Source organism: Ptychodera flava, chromosome 15 (genome assembly GCF_041260155.1).
Source record: "Ptychodera flava strain L36383 chromosome 15, AS_Pfla_20210202, whole genome shotgun sequence".
NCBI lineage: Eukaryota > Metazoa > Hemichordata > Enteropneusta > Ptychoderidae > Ptychodera > Ptychodera flava.
The window spans coordinates 35,972,889-35,994,357 of NC_091942.1; the positions used below are offsets into that span (position 1 = coordinate 35,972,889).

At 39.6% G+C, this 21,469-nt stretch overlaps 1 protein-coding gene across 2 annotated transcripts in view; it reads left to right on the plus strand.

The window, feature by feature from the left end:
- The first annotated feature begins 554 nt into the window (after nt 1–554).
- Nucleotides 555–21,469, plus strand: part of LOC139152033 (polycystin family receptor for egg jelly-like) — a 44,295-nt gene continuing 23,380 nt past the window's right edge. Inside the window, exons 1-15 of one of the 2 annotated variants that reach the window (XM_070725119.1) lie at nt 555–701; nt 818–839; nt 8,616–9,127; nt 13,184–13,364; nt 14,256–14,449; nt 14,868–15,537; nt 15,938–16,075; nt 16,290–16,466; nt 17,157–17,389; nt 17,827–17,980; nt 18,288–18,382; nt 18,667–19,587; nt 19,988–20,138; nt 20,456–20,624; nt 21,179–21,369. In XM_070725119.1, coding sequence (XP_070581220.1) covers nt 657–701; nt 818–839; nt 8,616–9,127; nt 13,184–13,364; nt 14,256–14,449; nt 14,868–15,537; nt 15,938–16,075; nt 16,290–16,466; nt 17,157–17,389; nt 17,827–17,980; nt 18,288–18,382; nt 18,667–19,587; nt 19,988–20,138; nt 20,456–20,624; nt 21,179–21,369 — 3,853 coding nt within the window. In that variant the 5' untranslated portion in view covers nt 555–656. The remainder of the gene's footprint in view (nt 702–817; nt 840–8,615; nt 9,128–13,183; nt 13,365–14,255; nt 14,450–14,867; nt 15,538–15,937; nt 16,076–16,289; nt 16,467–17,156; nt 17,390–17,826; nt 17,981–18,287; nt 18,383–18,666; nt 19,588–19,987; nt 20,139–20,455; nt 20,625–21,178; nt 21,370–21,469) is intronic. The other variant, XM_070725118.1, reaches the window with a different exon arrangement.

Here is a 21,469-nt window from a genome sequence, read left to right on the forward strand (position 1 = left end):
AGTGTGCATGTTAACATTTCTCGGCCTCGCTTCCACAGTGTCTCCGATTTCGACAGCTTTTATTTGTTATTCAGGAAGCGTAATTTCTGATCGAATTTCGGAGCAAAATATCCTTACATAAGCACAATTAGAACGGTGAAATCGAATGAATTAGAAAATAAATAATATCCATTTTATAAATGTGTTTTACTCGCCACAATGAGAATATTTGATTACCAGACTTAATTTCATTTCCATTTAAGGTAAGCCAATTCTTCTGAGGTTGATGAAAAATTACTCTCTTTGTATGATTAAGAAATATGAGTTTTGTAGTTGCTTTCAAGGCCTCTGCACACCAACGACAAATCAGGTACCGACCGTATCTGATTAACTTGGCGGAAATCAATTCCTCTTGATTCTGTCAATCACGAAGTGAAAAAGGTCTCCTATTGGTTTGACGATGAAAACACCACATTGGTCGAATAATTATGCCTCTTGAATGCATGTCTGATTGGTTAGCATACACATAAATTACGCCGCTTGCATAATTATGCCTCCTGCATACATTCAAGGCGGATTTCATTTCTAAGCGACTCCGACAGGTGGCAATTGTGCAAATGTTTCGCTGAGTGTTCTCCCGGATTCAATGTTCATGAGTACCATGAAAACTTAAAACAATGGATGTTCTGTGGAAACGGCTTTCTTTTTTCATCGGTTTGCTGGTAAGATTTGCTCTACAAATGTTAAATTTGCTTAAAACGATAGTATGGGTTTATTGGAGCATTTCATTCTTTTTCTATCATTTTTCATAATGCCACTTTTTCCCTTTCCATTGCAGATACTGGCCAAGGGATCGAACGGTAGGTGTTCATTTTCGGAAATCAGTTTCTATAGAGAGGTAACCACTCAGTAAGATATAAAATGGCGGCCTAGCTTTACATCACTTCATTACACAAGTATAAGTCATTGCAATTTACTTTGAACTCTAAAGTATAAGTTTTTTAATGGAAAAACGACACTTTTCTGCGACGCCACTTCAGATCTTGACGGTAAAGTAGAGGCGAAAGTCCATCTGTTTTTTGAATGCGTTAAGGAGATACAGTGAAGTGTGCTTTCATTTGAAAGTTATTGGCCACATGTCTCCCCTTGTAACTATGATTGATATGATTGGAAATTAACTTGGTCTTTGTACACAAAAGAAAATAAATAGCGTAAAAGATCGAGTTCCCTAGCAGTCATGAGTTTACCCGCCAATTGAGTGTGTAAATTGACTTACATAGTACATTGGTGACGCGGATTTAGATCACAAGCCCTAGACATTTCATATTTGATATTGAGCGTTTATCGGGAACCCTTTCTGTAAACATCCGCTGGTTCAAGCATTTTTATTACTTCACTAATATCACGAACTATTTCCGCGATTTCGTGGGCATTATGTTTGATGTTGTAATAAAATTCAAGGTTTTCAAGAAATTGCTTCTTTATTTCTTCCAATCTTTCATCACCTACAGGTGTAGGTCTTTGTTTTTAACTTGTCCTGCCTTTTCTATTTAATATTACTTTACAGATTTCCCTCTCCAAATATCTAACTTTGTCTAATGGATTCAGACTAGTTTTACCATTTCTCTACATGTTTATTTCACATCCCAAAACCTCCAAGCATGTCATTAGATGTAATCTTTCAGTCTCTCCTGTCTTATCGTACTTCATCAGTCACTTACGTTGGCTTCCTTTGAAATTTTGCCTGTCTTAGTGTCCCTGTCAGACGATCTGTCTGTGTACCTTTCTCTGTCTCTCTGTCTCCCTCCCATTCATCCACCCCCCCTCTCTCTCTCTCTCTCTCTCTCTCTCTCTCTCTCTCTCTCTCTCTCTCTCTCTCTCTCTCTCTCTCTCTCTCTCTCTCATACAATCTTTTGGTCACATCTATATTTAGGTTTCCACGTTTGAGCTTGTCGACGTTTTAGTCACGGTTAAGTAGTGAATGCACTGATGTGTAAAATCTAGGCAATGGAAAATCTACGCTAATTCAATTCGATCATTAGTTAGGAAATAGGTGAATGTTTCTGGCTGTCTCTTATTTTTATTGTTTTTAAAGACCAAATTGCCATATGCAATGCCTAATGGAAAGACAGACGTAGATTAATTCTTAGCAAGGCACATTTAATAGTGAACAGCCATGCCGTGCCCGCAAAGACGTCTAGTAGACTAATGCGACGCGTTCACCGGTAAACGCTGCAGGTTGTGATGAAACTTTCCCTTCAACTCACTAAGGTCTCATATCCCGAAATCTTCCAAAATTGACAGGTATTTGAGAGACCAAACAAGGTTGATGCAGCTAATTTTCGACTAATAAGGCAAAGTAGCCATTATTCCTTTGTTGCTTTTGATAACACCTCTTAAGGAGATGAAAGTGAAAAATCACTCCTGTTTTGTGATGAATCGTCACCATGGTAATCGCGCCGCACGATAATACCGCCCTTATTGCTCAATAAGCAGGATCAGTAGGTTAAATGCAAGCCGCTAGGATTGTTATACTCTGTCTTTCCTTTGGACGCTGGTTGCCTTTATTTCGGTCATTACATCTGTAATTCTGGCCACAATACCCGATATCGAACATCAAACTCTCCTAACGCTGTCGGGCAAACACTTCACAAAGAATGATGACATCATTTCCTTAGGAAGACAAATTGTGCCACAGTATAATTTCTGTATAATATCCACTTAAGATCAAGGAGAACGTCGAGACAAACAACAAATGGATATACTCCATACATTTCGTTGTTCACAAATCCATACTCAGTGACTCAACAGCTGGACAAAAGTAACATCCAAAAACAGCAAGGTGGGCCACTGGTCGCCTACGGCGGGTGCTGTCGTAAAGTGACCCTATTACCTTCGCAGAATGCGTCAAAATGCTGATATAAAATGTGTCAATTTATTTTTAAAATCTGACAATGGCATACATGCCTTGTAGATTCAATATAATCGTAAATTATATTGAAAGAAAATGCTACGGAATGGTAACTTTTTACTGGAAATCGCTGAGGCCATAAAGAACACTGAGAACGCAAACAGTGAATTAAAATCCACTTTCCGTGTTGCTTAGCACCGGACAAGCGAATAAATTGAAATGAATCAACTCTTCCCTTGAGTTGAATTTATGAGTTTTCTGCCCTGCTTGCTTTGTTTGAAATGGTATCCTTTGGATGGAGGTAAAATGAAAGGAAAATATTCCGGTGAAGGATTTTATGTTTATTTTGCACTCGGACACATGCCTCGGTGTGTAAGGCTCGGGTTTCGCGTTGAAGTATTGCCTCGGTGGCAGATCGCGACAGCTTTGTCAACACAACACTCGACGAGATGCTCAGCTACTGTTTGAAGTTAAAATTCAAACAATCATTGTTGATCACCGGGGGCTTTTTGCTAAAATAATAACTTTGGTGATGAAATGCGACAACACCTCTTACACGTCCTCGTTCGTGTTATTACAAAGATCGTCTTATGAATGTGTAGAGATAGCGTGAACTTTGTGTTGCCGTGGTAATAATGGAATGAAACGATTTTGAATTTTAGAAAGTGCTCATGCAATTTTTTTGCGCTTTCTCCCAGCCCCTTTTGACTAACTTACAGAATAGATTACGTAAGGTGCTCTGATTGCTGACAATGTAAATTTTGATTACATTACTTAACGGAGAAAAACTCACGGTTTCACTGAGTTTGCATTGCCTGTTTTTACGTCAATTTATGTCAATTTCGATTATATTTGTTTGTGTTTTCATTTGTTTGTTTGTTTGTTTTGTTTTAAGACATCCGTATAAAAACAGCATGTTCTTTGCATCGGTGCTGGGCGATACGGTAAACCACAAATGGCAAAAACGTAAAAGTCGTGTGAAGCTTAACATTTTCTTGCTTCCCGGTGACTCCCTTTAGGTTTTGGATACGACTCACAAATATTCAACTAATATATTCCTCATATTGCAACGCTACTCCTGCAGCGAACAAAGGCATTCAAAGACTGGGGGAGTTGTCACCGATTCGGGCATGAAGAAATCCACCACTCTAGAGTCGGGTGAAAGTCCGTGCAATCAATTCCATATCCCTCGATGTAAAAGTTTTAACTTTTATCACGACAAGCAAAACATTATCCCACGTGATCTGTGATTAGATTTACAGTTAACAAAATAAATAGACATAAAGGGAAATTGATATGACTTTCATCTAATTACGTCGGTCGTTGATTGAATGGAAACAATCGACAAATTATTTGTTGAAGGTTCTGTAATCGCTGAAATGTAATTTGAAGGAAAAGAAAATGAGTGATTTAATCATTACCGGGCTGCTGGGTGAATATATTTGCCTGCAGCGTAAAATACTATAATCTTTGTTAAACCACCAACAGATATTTGGTTGGACTTGATTTTGAGTTCATAAACAATAAAATGTTGCTGAGATTAACATGACTGTTCACGGTTCTTGCTCGTTGTCAGTGGTCATGTATGCAGACTCACATCTATACTCTATGAGATTATAGAGGCACGCACAATAATTCGCCAGGCATGCTTTCGCATAGATCCATGAAGAGGGTTGATGGTAGTTTAATAACAGCGATTCAGCCATATTACTGAATATCGTTTTTCTTTTTCACAAAAATTAGTCGTGACTGTGAATCCTAAAGTTACAAAAAATTCAATGTTATTTGCCACTTTTGAATCTGCATGTATCAGCGTAGACGGCGCCTTGGTAACAGCGATAGCTTCATTGGGTGCGTGTTTTAATTACGGATTTATTCTATTGTAGGATCGAACGTGTTATAATAAATGCAACGGAATTGACATTAAATTATAGGAAATATGAAACGTTCTGAAAACAGACACTCTAATTGCATTGTGGATGAAATAATATCATATTGAGATATGGAATAGGTTATCGAGCTGTGTATAGTAACGATCTGTGTTCTACTTCTTCAAATAAAGAGACGCAAAGTTCTTAATTGCAAGGCAGTTTTTCACTGCATGCAATGCAAGGTCTTTTCAACGCCTTTCATCGATTTTAACAACAGCCACAATGGAACGCCGATATTGCATTGTGCGGTTTCCCATGTTATGCATCGAACGCTTGAAAATACACAGAAAGTAACTCCACTTTTCTATTTCCTTCGGTACGTGATTTTCGTACAAATAAACAGCAATCGATCCCTTTCTTACCCGTGCCGTGATGGATACCTTGCCACACTGTAGGCAAGGCCTAGAGCCATCGCCAAATACCTTTGCGATATTGAGTAAATCAATCATTATGGAAGGACTGTATTCATCTCTTTTTCTATCTACAGTTTACCTTAACATTCCACATAATAACTACTCCATTTTCTATTCATACTGCAATCGGAAGAAACGCCATATTGGGCGTGTGTGTTTTATCGATCAGCTTCTATCTACTTGTTATATCAACATTGCATAGGCCGTTGGAATCTGCCTAACGTATGGCGCCCTTACTTCTGTCCTGCGTCGGGGGATTTTTGTCTGTGTGTCTACTTGTCTGTCGTTTACTTCGCACTTCCCAACGTTCCGTATTTTGCGGACTTTCTGTAATTCCCATCAATTTTTTTTTAAGTTTCTGAGTTTTGGTTAGTAAGAAATTTCAATATGGTTGAAACATATGATCGCGATTTTCATGCGTCGTCTGATGACAAGAAACTGAGAACCAGGAAATCAATGTTATTGTCCGCGCACGGACGTAACGGGATACATCAATGTAAATACATTGAAATCTGGTTTATGTAACTACGACATGTTGATCAGGCAACTCAATACTTATTTGAAAGGAAAACTGTTAGTTAAAAGATAATTATAAAACATGGACTGATTGGCCATCACAATTGCAAAACACCACGACGTCATCGAATTGGTGAAAGTGACATAGTCGTGTGATCAACATACATTCAGCAGAAATGGTACTTTTTGTCGACGTTAGAGAAACCATTTCGGCGCGCTATTCATCGTTTCCATCTAAAATGCATTTATTATGTTTTCAATGAAGCATGTAACTCCTCCTCATTTAATATCCGATAAAACCCTAGCAAAGCTGACTTGTAGTGACGGTATGCCAGTAAACGAAACCGATATACGATATAGCGATAATTGATTTGTAGATTATCATTTGGGTTGTCATAAATCCACTTTCCACTGCGAAAAGCTGGATTACAATTCTAATTCTCTCTCTCTCTCTCTCTCTCTCTCCTCTCGTCCTCTCTCTCTCTCTCTCTCTCTCTCTCTCTCTCTCTCTCTCTCTCTCTCTCTCTCTCTCTCTCTCTCTCTCTCTCTCTCTCTCTCTCTCTCTCTCTCATATAAAACTAAATTATATGTAAAAGCAATTCCCATCCATGTAACTCCGTATCGCATCTACCTCTCATCTCTCCCTATGTTCCTTCTCTATATTTTCCTGCGTGTAATCCTTGGAGCTAGAGGAATATACGATAGTGCCTCTGGTACACGACCCATGCCATTTACGAGTGCATTTCGCTTCGTCTAATTGCGGGCTATATAATCGAAAGGAGAACATAAAATACTAATTGACACACGCAAACACGAAAGCCCTAAAACGAAGTATTTCCTTCTAAGCCTGCAAAGTTACAAAGCATGAATTATTTCATAAATTTCAAATGCGCTCGTATTCTTTTCTATTGCTTAGTGATAGCGTATCATTCATGACATGTCCACATGCAGCTGTGTCGTTGTCGGTCGGATAGGAAACTTAATATTTGCATAAACGTTTGTAAAACGATCAAGGGGACTGTCACTTGCCAATGTAAAGCCACAAATAAGTTCATTTTATGATAATGATTGATTGCAGGGGAATTGTCCTGATTCGTATCTTGAAAATAAATAATTTTTACCTTATTTTACAAAGATAACAAGATGAGATTTTTTAAGTTTTGAAGGCTTGCCATTTTTTAAATAGTGTTTGTAGATATGGCAGCATAGTTCCTAGAAAAGGAGGGTCTTTGATCCCAGCTACATCAATAGTAACCAGGAAAACCAGAAATAGACACTGCGTCTACAATTTGTACAATTGTACAATCTGTGAGAGATTGAAGTATAATAGAAATTCAATAGCAGAGTAAGCTTTCTGTACAACTCACTTTTGAAATAAACTAAACAATCTTTGTAGTATTGTTTTTGTTGCCTTTAATGGTATTGCCATGGAAACAGAACGTTTGGAATCCTTTACCAATACAATATGTTTTAAGGTCAATAGCTTTTTATCGAAAATCAGTTTCCTTGAAGTGAGTTAAACCAGTCCGTTTATGATTATCGTTCTTGGGAAAAGATTTGCAGATTATCATTTGGGTTGTCATGTTGAAAATCCTAAAACTCTGGCAGAAGAAAGCGACACCATCATAATATTGACATTGTCAAAACAAAACAAACGAAACGGTGCAAAAATGCGACGAGCTTTCAAAATATCGATTGGATTACGAATTACGCATTGTACGGACTGTCAACCGTGCTAAAACAGTTGAATTCGAAACGAATCTGTATCATATAAGATTGTCCTGCAAATTCCAGCCCCCATTCATCTAATATTCGCAAAATTAATTTGTACATGCCATTCATTCTCTATTGTGCGCCTACACGAACCAGCAGTGGAAACTCAGTGAAGTCTTCGCCATTCAACCTAAAATATGCATCTTTTAGTCCGTGGTTATATAAATTCTCGTTGAGTGCATGAACTATCCTTTCGCGGTAAAATTAAGGATAGAAAAAAGAATGCTACTCATTCTATTCCTCAGCATGGATAACTTTCACCATTTTTTCACAATGTCACTTCTCATAAAACATATACAACAACCCCTACATTGCGAAATTAGATCTGGTTTTTATGAGCTCTTTCCGTTGGATCGTCACTGTTACTGATTTAAAATGACAGCGGTTTATAGTCAGCCTTCCTCGCCAAACACCTGATATCATCATGGTACATATTATAGCAGACCTTACCGACCATTCACTACACTGTTACTTTACTCATCCGACAAACTTGTATGGCTGTTTATAAACGTTTCAGCCTTGCTGTCCGGAATAAAATGTAGTCTGCGATTTAGTGTTCAGCAGGCTATTTCTTTCGGCGGTGTGATAGAGACAGTTCGTGCGAATTTAGTCGGGGACTGTAAGGCCGCATTCTCAGTTACATATTATGACAAACTACCATATATATAGTGAAGCCCATTATTTTTGGATACATATGAAAACATAGGTTACAAACCGCTATAAGTTGCCTACATCATGAATTTCCTTCTTTTTTGTATTTTTAATATTTTATTCGATTCTCTTCCGGAAGAAAGTAATACAGTTCTGTCAGAAACATGTATAGCAACGTAAATATATCCCCGTTTCTTTATAAGTGTATCAATTTTACTTTAATTTTCTATTTGCGAATTTCAGTCTTCAATGTTTATGTTTGTTAGGCTGTGCCACAGTCCCTCTATCCGTGGATAGAGGGACTGTGGCTGTGCGATGCAATTTTCGCTTTCTTTTTCTACTTTTCGATTCTGTTTACAGATTTTCACGGTTTTTCGTTGCTTCAAATTACACATTATACCGCTTCATTACATTTGTTTGCTTTTCTTCATTTTCGTACAGGACAGTACCTTGGTTGTTACTTCATCGACAAAGAGAATCGCGTTTTCGGAGTGTCTCCTGGCAACTATGACCCGAACGCCCTAACCATTGAAATGTGCACCGGCGCCTGCAGCAATCTCGGCTACCATTACGCAGCCGTTGAAGCAGGCGCGTTCTGCTTCTGTTCCGACAACAACTATGATCTGAGCGCAGTGCAACCAGACGATACAAATTGCGACACTCCGTGCACGGGTGACAACGCAGTCACGTGTGGCTCTCACTCCTATAGCAAAGCCTACGAGACGCCATCTCCGATCTCAGTATTTCTGGATCCCAACGTGAACAACTTCAAAGTTTTCACACCGTCAAGTGCGAGCATTTTCAATACCACTGGTCCCGATCTCCTTTTCTCCTTTAACTACGGCGACGATTCCGGTGATACACCCCTACAATCATCTCAAACTTTCGCCCACTCATACACCTTGCCCGGGGAATACATCGTCACCGTGGCAGCAGACAATAACTACATGTCGGTAAGTAGTGTTGATATTCTTACTGATTCACATGCTATCGTAGAAAAGTTTTCTACGATTGGAACTAATTTGGGATAATTTGATCATCATATTTTTTTCAAATTTCTCAAAAGTGTTAGGTGCCCTATGGCTAAATGTTGCAATATTACAAATTACTCATAAAAACAAGTGTGTAACTTAAAAAGAAAAGCAGATGAGCTTACATTTGCAGGTTAAAACGACCTTACTTCACCATCCAATTATCCCAAATTCGTTCCAATCGTGTTAAATTTTAACATTAAATAGTCAAAGAGAACCACTACAGACAGGTGCTTTCGTGATCGAAAATATAATTTACTGTATCGTTTGATCTTTGCTTTTACTTTAAAAACCCAAAATGGTCAAAATATTGTTCGCCGGGGAAAAAATCTAATTCTGTGAATTATTATATAAAGTGCAATTTCAGAATGGAAAGCCTACGAAGTTAGTAACAGTGGCTAGTGTTTCGAAATTCGGGTAAATTGTTCGAATAACGCTCTTAAATTACAGTCACTTCGGTTATAAAGATAACACAGTCGTCATGGAAATAGCTGGAAAGAAAGAGCAACAACCATCAGGCAATGAGTGGCAGAGGTTGTCTTAGTATCTTAAGAACTATCGAGGAGACTTTGTCTGCTATGTTGGCACAGTCCCCATACAGTCCGTAGAAACCTGTTACGCATAAGTCTCCGTTAAATTGGCATGTTGTCCATAAAATGCTCCTGGCAATTAATGATGGTTTTTAATCGACTGACTCGGACTAAAAGCAAGCACGCTCGGTTACGCAGCGACTGTAAGCTTGCCATCCAAAGAAAACAGTGTTTGAACCGTAGCTCGTTTGGATTCGTTTTCATTTACGCTGTTTTTAATCACTTTGTTGCGAAGCTCAATAATACCATGGCAACAGTCAACATCTGGTGACGCAGGGGACACTGTCATTCGATAAAATATTTACAGGCTCGTATTCAAATAAATAGAAGCGGTATACCGTTCTTTTGTTGCGAATTCATATCCGTTGTTCAATAAAGCCTAGGTTTGAAATCTCTATCGAGGTTTTGCGGTGTATCAGTGGAGCTATATGGCTGCCCGGAGACGATGTAATGGAAAACTGATGCTCCTGTTCGCTCATAAAGCGAAAAAGCAGATATTGCAGATGACTGGATGGAAATGAAAGCTATTACCCCGGGTTCGCAGCCACCACTTTTCGATCGGCTGATGTAAAGAAAGGGGAAACTTCGGTGCACTCGATAATTGAATCAAGACATAAGCTATGAATGCGAGAACCTTTTAAACGCCGTCAATATACGGATTTTGAGTGGGCTCGCCACCGAACATTGGAACAGGCTTCAATATAAAAATGATAGAAATAACGTAACGATCACTTTCAGCGCTTGATAGACGTCATGGCAACCGTGATGAAACGGAGTTGCCATGGAATCGCTGTTGTCGTGGCAACCTTGACAAAGCGTACGCCATCGGGGCAAATGAATACACATGAAACATGATAATGTAATCTTTTATACCGCAATAGTCGTCTTAAATTTCCAATATACACAAGTTTTTAAAATATTAAACCCTTAATGTGTTGACTTAGAGAAGATAGATGCTGATCTATTGATGGAGAACCTATTGTTGAGTATGAAAACAGTCCTGGGGACATTCTCATTTCACAAAGGGATTTATGGACCTCTCAAAAATGGTGCATCCCAGGGTGCGCTGTAATTCAAGCGTTACACGCACTGTCTTGGAGAATTCATACAAATGCGCAACCTTCAACTGTTTGCCTTGCATTCTCTCACTGTCGCTCAAAACAACAAGATGGACTCGGGATGAATTTTAATTACATCAGGGCAAGTCAGCGTCGATAACCTGTCTGATCTGTATCCATCGACTTAATTTGCCGAAAAAGACCTATTATCGAAAGTGGTTTCTAAAATCTGCTTGGATTTTTGTTCCTTCTTGTGTTTTACAGTTCACGTGAATTTAGTCGCTTATCAGTTTCCGCAATTTTACTAACCTTGTCAGGTGGCCTGGTCAATCTCACATTCCGATAATTTATTCCATTATTTATTTAGGCCGTTAAATTCTTTGTTTTGCGTCCCCACCCGCGTAGGTTTTTAAGGTTTCCATGAAAAACACACAAAATGAATTTAAATAGGAAATTTTAGGACATGACTGCTTAGCTTTTCTGAACTAAAAATTTTGTTACAATTTTTTATTTGCTGCAATCAAATTACATTGTGTTAATTTTCTTGTGTGGGTTTTTCAGCCGCTTAGACGCGTACCTTTTCCCATTTAGAGTGGACGCAAAACAAAGAATTTAATTACTTTGGCCTTATTTACTTACTTACTATTTGCAGGCGCTAGGTCTTTACTCTCTCCCTCTTCCTACCCGCCTCTCTCTCTCTCTCTCTCTCTCTCTCTCTCTCTCTCTCTCTCTCTCTTCTCTCTCTCTCTCTCTCTCTCTCTCTCTCTCTCTCTCTCTCTCTCTCTCATATCACCGCCTGTATATCCGTATTTTAAACACACATATATATGCTTATCTTTTGTCAGCAAGTCTGAAGATTAGTGGACACAAAGAAATTTTGTTTGAATTGTTAGTAACGTAGGGAGTCCACTCAATTCCTTCTGGTTCGCAACCAAAGATGTGTCCACTAATCTTCAGTTGTCCCTTCTCATCTTCATCTCTTTAATTCTGTGTCGAAATATCAGCTTTATGCGCGCAGATCTCGATCGACAACAGATGACTGATTCCTCCCTTCATGCAGTTTGAATCCAGAACATTTTCCCTCACAATTAATCAGCCGTATTCGATTGAAATAACACGGCGGAAACATTAGCTGTAGTGCATTTAGTGTGCTAATAGTGTTGAAGGGAACTCTACACTATCGGGATATGCAAATTTGATTAAACGAACATAAATCATCTCTTTGTGCTGCACTCTTTACGAAAACACACGAGTCATTTGCTTTAAAAGCATTATGAAAAGTAAAAGACGACTACATTAGCAAATGGACTCTGTTGGCATGCTTTGTGATTGTTTATAATGTACCTCCATTGTCCTTTGATCATGAAAAGACCTGTAAGCTCGGTTATCGCATGAAATGCCGTCAGTTGTTACTATTTCGCTCGGTGCAGTGTGAATGCAAAGACAAACTGAAAAAAGCCAGCCTTTGTAACTCCAACATGGTGGGCAGTTGATATGGAAACGTATGGTTTCTAGCAGAAAGTGCTCTGTCTTTGGCGGTCGTCTCAGCTTTGGAGTTTTAACAGTTGTCGATTCATTTTTCTTTGTCCGCATAACGTCTTTATTTTCACATAAACGCTCTCCACAAATCTTTGCTCCTAATAAGATCGGATATGAAAATGAAAAAAATGCTTAATAATTACTGTATTTCCAGTTGTACATCTCGGGTTTACATTAGATTAATGTCTTATGGAATGGAACTATAAACATGTACTAGATGATTTATAATCTTTCGTATTTCGCTAAAGGAACCCTTATTACATTGGATTGTGATAAGTAGAGGAGAGTTTGAAATCTTTAGGGACTTGGAACAATGATGGAGCGCCATTATTCTTCCGACTGCTGTAACTCCTTCAGTGTATTTTTTTCTATTTTGGTCATAAATGTCGATAAGTTTTGTAACTTAGCTTCTCGAGCCTATATCCGCAATTTTTGCCGTGCCAGGTACGTTTACCCATTTCTAAACAAATGAATTTGACGACGAAAAGAAATTTAATACATTGCCTTTTCAGAAAAGCTTAGTGTAGGAAATGAAATATATTTCCAGTAATTGTAAATACTCTGCATTACTTTTAATGGAAATTTATAATTTTCCTTTTCACTGATGCCTTCTTTAAATTTTCACATATCAGCCTAATACAAGATTCCAATCTCCGAAAATCTAGAACTCTCGACTGTACAATTCACGGAAGTTTATTTCTGGTTAGTATTCGTTTTCGAAAACGTTTCATCTGCCCCTGATTGTTGGACCGCACAACTCGCCAAAGTTACGATTGTATTTCTATTTGAAGCCTGCCTACGATGCCATCAGAGTGTACGCAATGGCGGGTGTGGACAGGATGTCTCTGGAATGCCCTCTAGTGGTACAACCTGGTGATGAGGTCCGATGTATCACGACTGTCATCGAAGGGTCCGATATGACACTCTCTATGGACCTTGGCTCAGCCCAAGTACCGGCGTTCAGTATTGCAGGTATGGTGTAAGGAGAAACAGTGGGTAAAAATTATAAATAAGACTATGGATAGCATTAAATATTTTATAGCTTGTTGTCATATTTGTCTAAATGTTGTTCATGCTTTTAGTTTCCCAGGGGTTCTTTGAAGCCATGGATTATTTTTAACGACATTCGACCATTTGGGGAAAACGAATGGCGTATTAGATTAGTTTCTTTTGTGTAATGCGTCATCACTGTTTACACTGTTGTCCTTTCTAGTTGCTACGCCTCGCGCTTTAAAGATCGTGGATTCACGAGTTATTTTCGAGTGGTAAAATTTCTTACACAACATCAATATACTTCGCTCGATATGTCAGTATCGCTGCTTGAACTGTTGTTACATGCGGACGTATTGCTCTTAAAAATTGCCAGGTAGCGGGTACCTCATCTTAAGTTTCCCGCCTTGTTCAGAATAAGATAGCAGTATTATTAATGGTAGTTACTATGGGGTTGAAGATGCCAAGATTACGTCAAAATCAGAAACTAAGAGTGACAATGAAAACTGATGAAGTAGGCGGAATTATTTTGTATTATGGGGGATTTACTGAATAGGTTTGAACTAACGATTGGGCAGAGTTAAAATGCATTGCGTGATGAGTAAGTATTCATAGTATTGCTAAGTTATTTTATATTAGTTATCCCTCTTTGTGGTTTTATTGAATTACATGTATCATGATACAAACATTTTGGTCCAAAGTACAAGTTCATTGAATTGCCTCGCTGCCTTTTTTGCACTTGAACCAACAGTCAGTATAATCACTTTACATTACCAGAGTATCATGCAGCCATAATCAAATCACAGCCATTGTACGATACACTTGTCGGTCTGAACACTCTGCATGTCTTTTGCCATTTACTTATTTTCACAGATCCACTGTTGTTTGCATTTGGACGACCAGTCCCACAGTACATCGACCCTGGGGTGACTGACGGTGGGGGCTTGCTTGGAGGCAACAGTGACGTTTGGATCGTGCCGGAAGCTGAGATAACTGAGTATGGACGACTCATTGCCTGGGAAGTCTATATCTCTGACCTTGGCACTGACAGTACAATAGAGCTCTTGGTAGGTAGCGAAATGTAAACAAGGGGTGGAATTTGAAGTTCATGCACGATAGACTATGATCCGATACGCACTGTATATATATATATATATATATATATATATATATATATATATTATATATATATATATATATATATATATATATATATATATATATGTATGTATGTGTGTGTGTGTGTGTGTGTGTGTGTGTGTGTGTGTGTGTGTGTGTGTGTGTGTATATACATTTATCTACAACGGTTGAAATACGACCTTGGTGGTTACACCTTGGAAATAGATACAGATATGATGTTCAATTCTGTTCGCACTGTTACTTCGACGACAACTGGTCTACTTCAACTCGTCTATTACATCTTCTAAATATTAACATGAAAAGCTTTAAAATACGGAAAGTATCTTATTTTATTGCATGCAAAAGGTTTTACGTCCAGATTGTGACTACAGTGCTGGTACATCTTACTGTGCGAAGACCAATCTGTGTGAGTCGAGCTGTGCTGGTGTGTGGAACCCTGACGCTAACCCTCTCTACCAAGATATCTGCACCTCCAGCGAGGTGTTCTGCCTCAGTCGGAAGCGATGTGTCCCTCGGGATACGCCGAACACCTGCGATGCAGAGCCACAACGCCATGTTCAGAGTGGAGATGCAAGCTTGAATCCAATGTCAGACTACAGGGTTGTATGGGTGTATACCGCCACCGTTACCAGCACGGGATACAATCTGATAAAACTTGAGTCTATCCCTGACGAGCTGCTCTTCAATGTCGATGTGGGTGACAAACTGGGTTTCAGAGCCCATGTCAACGGGGCTCAAATCGGTTACCATGGCGTCGCGATTGGTGACCCTATCGAATTCAAGTACGACAACATCGCCTCCACTCCGACGATAGGTGAGCTCTTCCCAATAGGAAGCAGTGTCAGCAGCGCCGAACGTCACTTGATACGGGCCATAACGTCAGACCCTTCTCTGGCCCTAGTGACCCATTCATATCTGTCAACCGGAGAGTACACTGTTAGTTCCACGGCCACGAATAGTTTACCATCGGACCACACAGTCTCTACCATAGTACACGTCCAAGAACCTATTGCAGGTAAGGTAAACCATGTAACTAGAGAGCCGACAGAGAGTTTGACCAGGTTGACTGTCGGAAGAGATATTTACTCATCAGGTAGTTTAATTGGATGGACAGTGTCCAACAGGAGAGTTGAGACAGATAGTGATACTGTAGGAGGGACGGGGAGACGGAATTCGAACCACGCAGACCGACCGACACAATGACATATATTTCTATTGTCCTTTCGTCGTTTTTACCTGGCGTCCACTCAGATTTTGTTAATAGGACCAGCAATTATTAGAGGGTATGAGAAGTCTCGCTTTATCAAATACTTTTAACTTTCAACAGACACCATACTACTTTACAGAGAAATTTCTAAACTGCACCCTGCATTTTATAATTGTATTGGCGTTTTTCTTTCAATTGAATGTTACAGGGCTCTACATAGAAGTGGACGTGGATCTCATTGGCATTGGTGATGACGTTGTAGTTAAAGCCTGGGTGAGCACAGGAACTCCTGTCAATTACACATGGTCCTGGGGTGACGGTAACGAAGAAGTTACCACCAGGCAAGGTAAACCTTCAAATTATATATTCAATCAAGTAATATGATGAGATGGGTTTGTTTCATTCACAACTTGAAAGGAAATAAATGTTGCATTCTCCCCATGCTCCTATAAAAATATAGTCTGAACCCGGACTCTCAAGTTCCTCATCTGGACGATGCCTACCTAATAAGACAAAGCCTGGTGTCTTCGCCCTTGACATTTTTCTTAAAATCTTTCCAGCTGCTTCATATGCTGATCCGGACGAGAAGATCCATACATATTCATCTGATGGACACATGGTAATTACTGTGAACGCCAGCAACTATATCAACTCGCTGATAGAAACCTATGAAATCGATGTGCAAAGACCAGTCCTCAGAAACTATCAGTTCACCCACAATGCACCTGTACACGACGGTGAGTCTTTTGAATATAAATTTCATTCTTCCACAATGCTGGTTCAATCACTTCACCTGGATAGGTGGCGCTGTTCCGTGCGTTTTAACACTTGCCTTCGGCAGAAATTACTAGAAGTGTTGCTAGAGCTATGTAATGGCATATGAATCAGCATGTCTCGGGGGATTTCTTGTACTGCACACTTTGAATGGTTTATAGTAGGGGTCACTGCGTACTCGTTTTGCGTTCAGAGCATTTATGTTCTTTTGTGGCAGTATTTATTAGACTAAATGGAAGGATTTCTGATTCTGTTATAAACATCGAAACGTTATAAATTGTAGATGAGCTGTTAATGTTTTCACCTCAAAAACACGCAGCCGTGTACAGAGCAATGAAACAATTCAGCCACATGCATCTTAGAAATTACAAACTACCTCAAAAGAGGGATAAAATTGCAGCAAGTGGAAATTGATACAATAAAATACTAAACGACCAGCGGGAGATAAAAGCACTTGTTAAAAGCAGACGATAAAAACGCGGACGTTTCGGGTTAGGGTGCTGACAAAGGGTGGAATCCGAAACGTCCGTGTTTTCATGCTATGCTTTTTACAAGTGATATTACTTTACCGCTGGTGGTTAGTAGTTTATTGCATTTCAGAAGCTATCCGAGAAAATGAAATCACAGCGTTGTTCTCTTCTAAATCTGTCTAGATCCCGTGACTTACAACATCCAGTACAATCCAGGAGTCAACGAGTATCCGCCGACCGATGCTCAGTTTATGGTTGTCTTTGGTGACTTCGAGAACAGTTCCATCACAACACTAGGTTTGACAAATCCGGGCGATGTCAACTCTGACGTCACCCATGTATTCAGATTCGCAGATGAATATGCTGGCAAGATTATCATCTTTAATCTTGTTAGTCGTGAAGAATTCGATGTTGTGGTAAGAAAAATGTAATAAATACACACATTTGGATGAGACAAAAGTGCTAGAATTTATACGAGGAATCCATTTTAGTATTTGCACTTTTGAAACTATTTTGGAATTTATCACTCATTTATCCCACGAGCATTGATTTGATGTGAAAGTTATGCAGAGTGTTTCGCCAAAGACTTAGTAAATTGCCTTGCAACGGCATTAACTTTAATGATCACTGAAAGTGCTAACCAAACTTTGCGAAATTTCGGAGGAAATGATGAAAATTTACAATGATCTCCTTATTTTATGTTAATAGGCAGAATAGGTACGGTAGTTTCATCCCATGCAGTTCGATCAATTTAAAGTAGACAGTGCCACGTATTTCACACTACGTCACAGACCTCAGCTGACGATATTTACTTAGTTTATCGCACTTTTTTCAAAAATCTCACCACTGACAGGCTGGCTCTTACGAAACCATTACCAATCTTGGAATTTTGCCCCTATACATACCACCCACATCTAATGACGGCACGGCCGTGGTCGGACACGGTCCCTTGCAGAATATCTTTCCAATGGATTCTGAAGTCGTCTTCGAAGGGACCCATGATACAGGTACAGTATACTCCGAGGCAAAATGAAGTCCACAGGAAAATTCATTCGGCCCGTTACACACAATTTTGTTTCTGCGTTTGTCTGAGTATTTGCATACAAGATATATGTGGTACTAGATTTCGAAGGTTGACAAAATCGTGAAAGATTTCCATTCTCAAATGAGCGTATACATAAAACTCTCTGAAGGTGGAGAAAGTGAAATGGTTGACTGACGTTAAAATTATGACATTGAGTTCTTGGCACAGTGACGCACTGTACAGCAACAAGGACAAACGATTAAACATTTTCACATGTGTTTCCACGGCAGGCACAACAATTACTTATACATACACCGACTTCGGAGATGGGCCACCTGTCCCTCAAGTTACAACAGAGAAGAGGTTTTCACACAAGTATAATGCGGTGAGATTTGCAGATTTTGATCATTTCAAAGAAACAAAAACAATCCACATATTTGTAATGCAACCATGTTTGTTGCCTTATACAGAACTTGAGTTATAGAGGTTTTGGTTGCAACTAACAAACAAAATCAAATTCATTATGCATAATAACGTGGTATATAAATGAAAATCTAAGTCCTGTAAGATAGTTTTGCAATAAATTTGAAAATCAGTATTTACTGGGACATTTGAATGGGCCACTCTTGATCATCAACTTGTCGATTTTCGTTGAAACCCACACAACAGATTGGCCCCTACACCGTCCACATGGATGCAACAAATGCTGTGACGCCGACTGTGTCAACTTCGAAAAATATAGAAATTCAGGCAAACATCAAGGGTATTTCGATATTGGAAGGTGGACAGACCGCAGCCAACGAAGCCAAGGATTTCACTGTCGATATAACACACCCTGGGACTGACTCTTGCATCGCAATAGACTACGGGGACGGTTCTCCATTCCAATTCTACGGCGTTCAAGTGACGTGCTCCCAGCACGCGAACTACCAGGTCAGCGGTTATGTCACGACGCTGTCTGCCTCCAATGCTATCAGCCACACTTATACCTCAACTGGTAGCTTTCGACTGCGTGTCCACGGCTTCAATTTGGTGTCGTTCTACGAAGTGAGTCAGGACTTCACAGTGTCCGACGTTGATTGTAGATCTCCGTCACTCAGCATCCGAGATGGTTCACCTTACTGGCAAGGCCCGCGGGCTGTCTACAGATTCAACCCCATCCTCATACAGGGAATCACATATCTTCAATGTGCAGCCACAAGAAACAACTTCAAGGCTTGGTCTTATGTTGAAATTAATCCTAGCACGGGGTTAGAGATCCCGGCTACGGCTGTAGATTTGGCGTCCCTGACAGAAAGTGATCCACGCTACCTGCCCGATGCCGAAACGGCTGAAATAAGACTCCCGCCGTATTATCTGACCTCAGGGACTTACAAATTTACTTATTATGTCCAAATGGACCCCGCAGATACAAACGGCGATGTATTCTCAGGTTACGTCAACGAATTTATTGAAGTCAAGACATCCGATTTGGAAGTAAGGGTTCTAGAATCAGAAGCAACCAGAATAGAGGTTGGTTGGGGTCAAGTGTTCACGCTGGAACCACGAAAATACTCCAGAGATCCTGACATCGCCCCAAACTTGGACCAGGTAAATGCAAAACATATTTCCTAGTTTCTTTCGCTTTCTCGAAAAATTCAAAGACTTTTTCAGAAAACTCTGGCATAGTTAACCATATTTTTTGGAAATATACCTGTTAACTAAATTACTAGATAAAGTAAGCTTACATTTCCAACGAAATGAAACAGGTGGCCTGGTGAATTTAATAACGCGCGTAACCGAAATAAGGGGTGAGCAAAGCTGTCCTACATTTTGTGGCCCAAATGTAACTCCAGCAAACTTAGCTGGTTCTTGAAGGTTCAACAATACATCCAATGGAAATCGCCTCTTATAACGAGTGGTACAGTTCCCATTTCTTACAGAAATATATGTTGAATGTTCAGTGTCATTCATGTCGACTCATTGAGACTTTTCCTGCTGACTAACACAGGGCTTTACAAAGGTGTTGTACTACTGCCGTCAAGTTTATGAACCATGGCCACTGACTGACAACAGAGAGTTGGACGAAGGCAATCCAGTTGGTGGCTACCCAAAGAATCTGACACGTCCTGCAATTGATCAGGGAGGTTGTTTCAATGCCGGTGAGTCATATCAGTCGCTCATAACATGGAATGGGATGAACTTCTCAACTACCAAGAAAAACAACTACCTATACGAGTAACTAAACGTGACAGTGTTCAGAGAGAGTTTCTGCGTTACAAATTTGAGTCGAGTGATTATGACAAGAGCAAATGGTGGTTTGTAAAATCGGTCGGCAGATTTAGACACGACGCAATAATCATTGATATTATGGTGAAAGTAACGTGACGTCATTTCGTCCAGGTTGATTGTAATCTTATTACCAAAACAATCATTTCGATCGGAGTTTTGACAGGTTTGATTTTTAACTCTCATTCAGGGCCCGGACTATTGGACCATAGTGACTGGACTCTGCCCGTTGACACGACTTACATGACAGAAAATGTGACCCATGAGTTTATGACAATTGTTGAAAGTGGAACCAAACGAGGAAATAACACTGTCTTTGTGACTGTGACCACTGGAGACCCACCGATCATGGAAATCGAGTGAGTACACGGCTTTAATTAGTTGTAAAGTTAGAGTATGAAGCCTGTGATCGATTTGGACATGTTGAACGGCTTTCAAATAGATAATTGTGTAGTCATGCCAAAAAGGGAGAGTTGTTTATTGTCCTTGACATTGGGCAATACTGATGCGTTGTTGTGATTGTCTAGTTTTTCTCTTTCCCTTATAGCTTCAGAATGAGTTACAACTGTGACATTTTACTTCAAAATGCTTTCTTCTGTTGGTATGGAGGGGAGGGGCAGTTCAGTAAATACGGCCTAGTTATTTAGGTTATGAATACGCCGTTAAGAAGTTTTGAGGAATTTGAACACATAACATGTCTCACATAACAAAGATATTCACATAAAACTCTTTCAAAATGAAGGACTTCGTCTTTGTTTGTCAATTTTCAAACGTAAAATTGAATTTGCTGAGCATTTGATATCAAGCAAACAGAATACGCCACAAAATGTAACGCTCAAAAGAGGGTCTCCGTTTTACTTTTACGATAATAAGCGCATTTTAATTCTGCAGTGTAACTTTGCTCTCTTTCCAGTTGTGCACCCAGTACGGAGTGTTTCCAGGTATTTGGGGGAAGAAAAATCAACCCCAGCTCGAGTCTGCGCATGACCGGTAGTTGCCTCAGTGGTTGCCATGATGATTTGACCTACCAGTGGCAGTTACAGTTTTACAATTACACATCAGAGGAATATGAGAATATAGACGGTTGGAGGAGCTTCGCAACTGGTGAGATTTGGAATCGAGAACAAATAGTATCTCTGTTTTTTCGCTGTTTTATTGCTTCTAATCATTTGTTGTTGCGGAGGTGATAGTAATCACGAAAGCC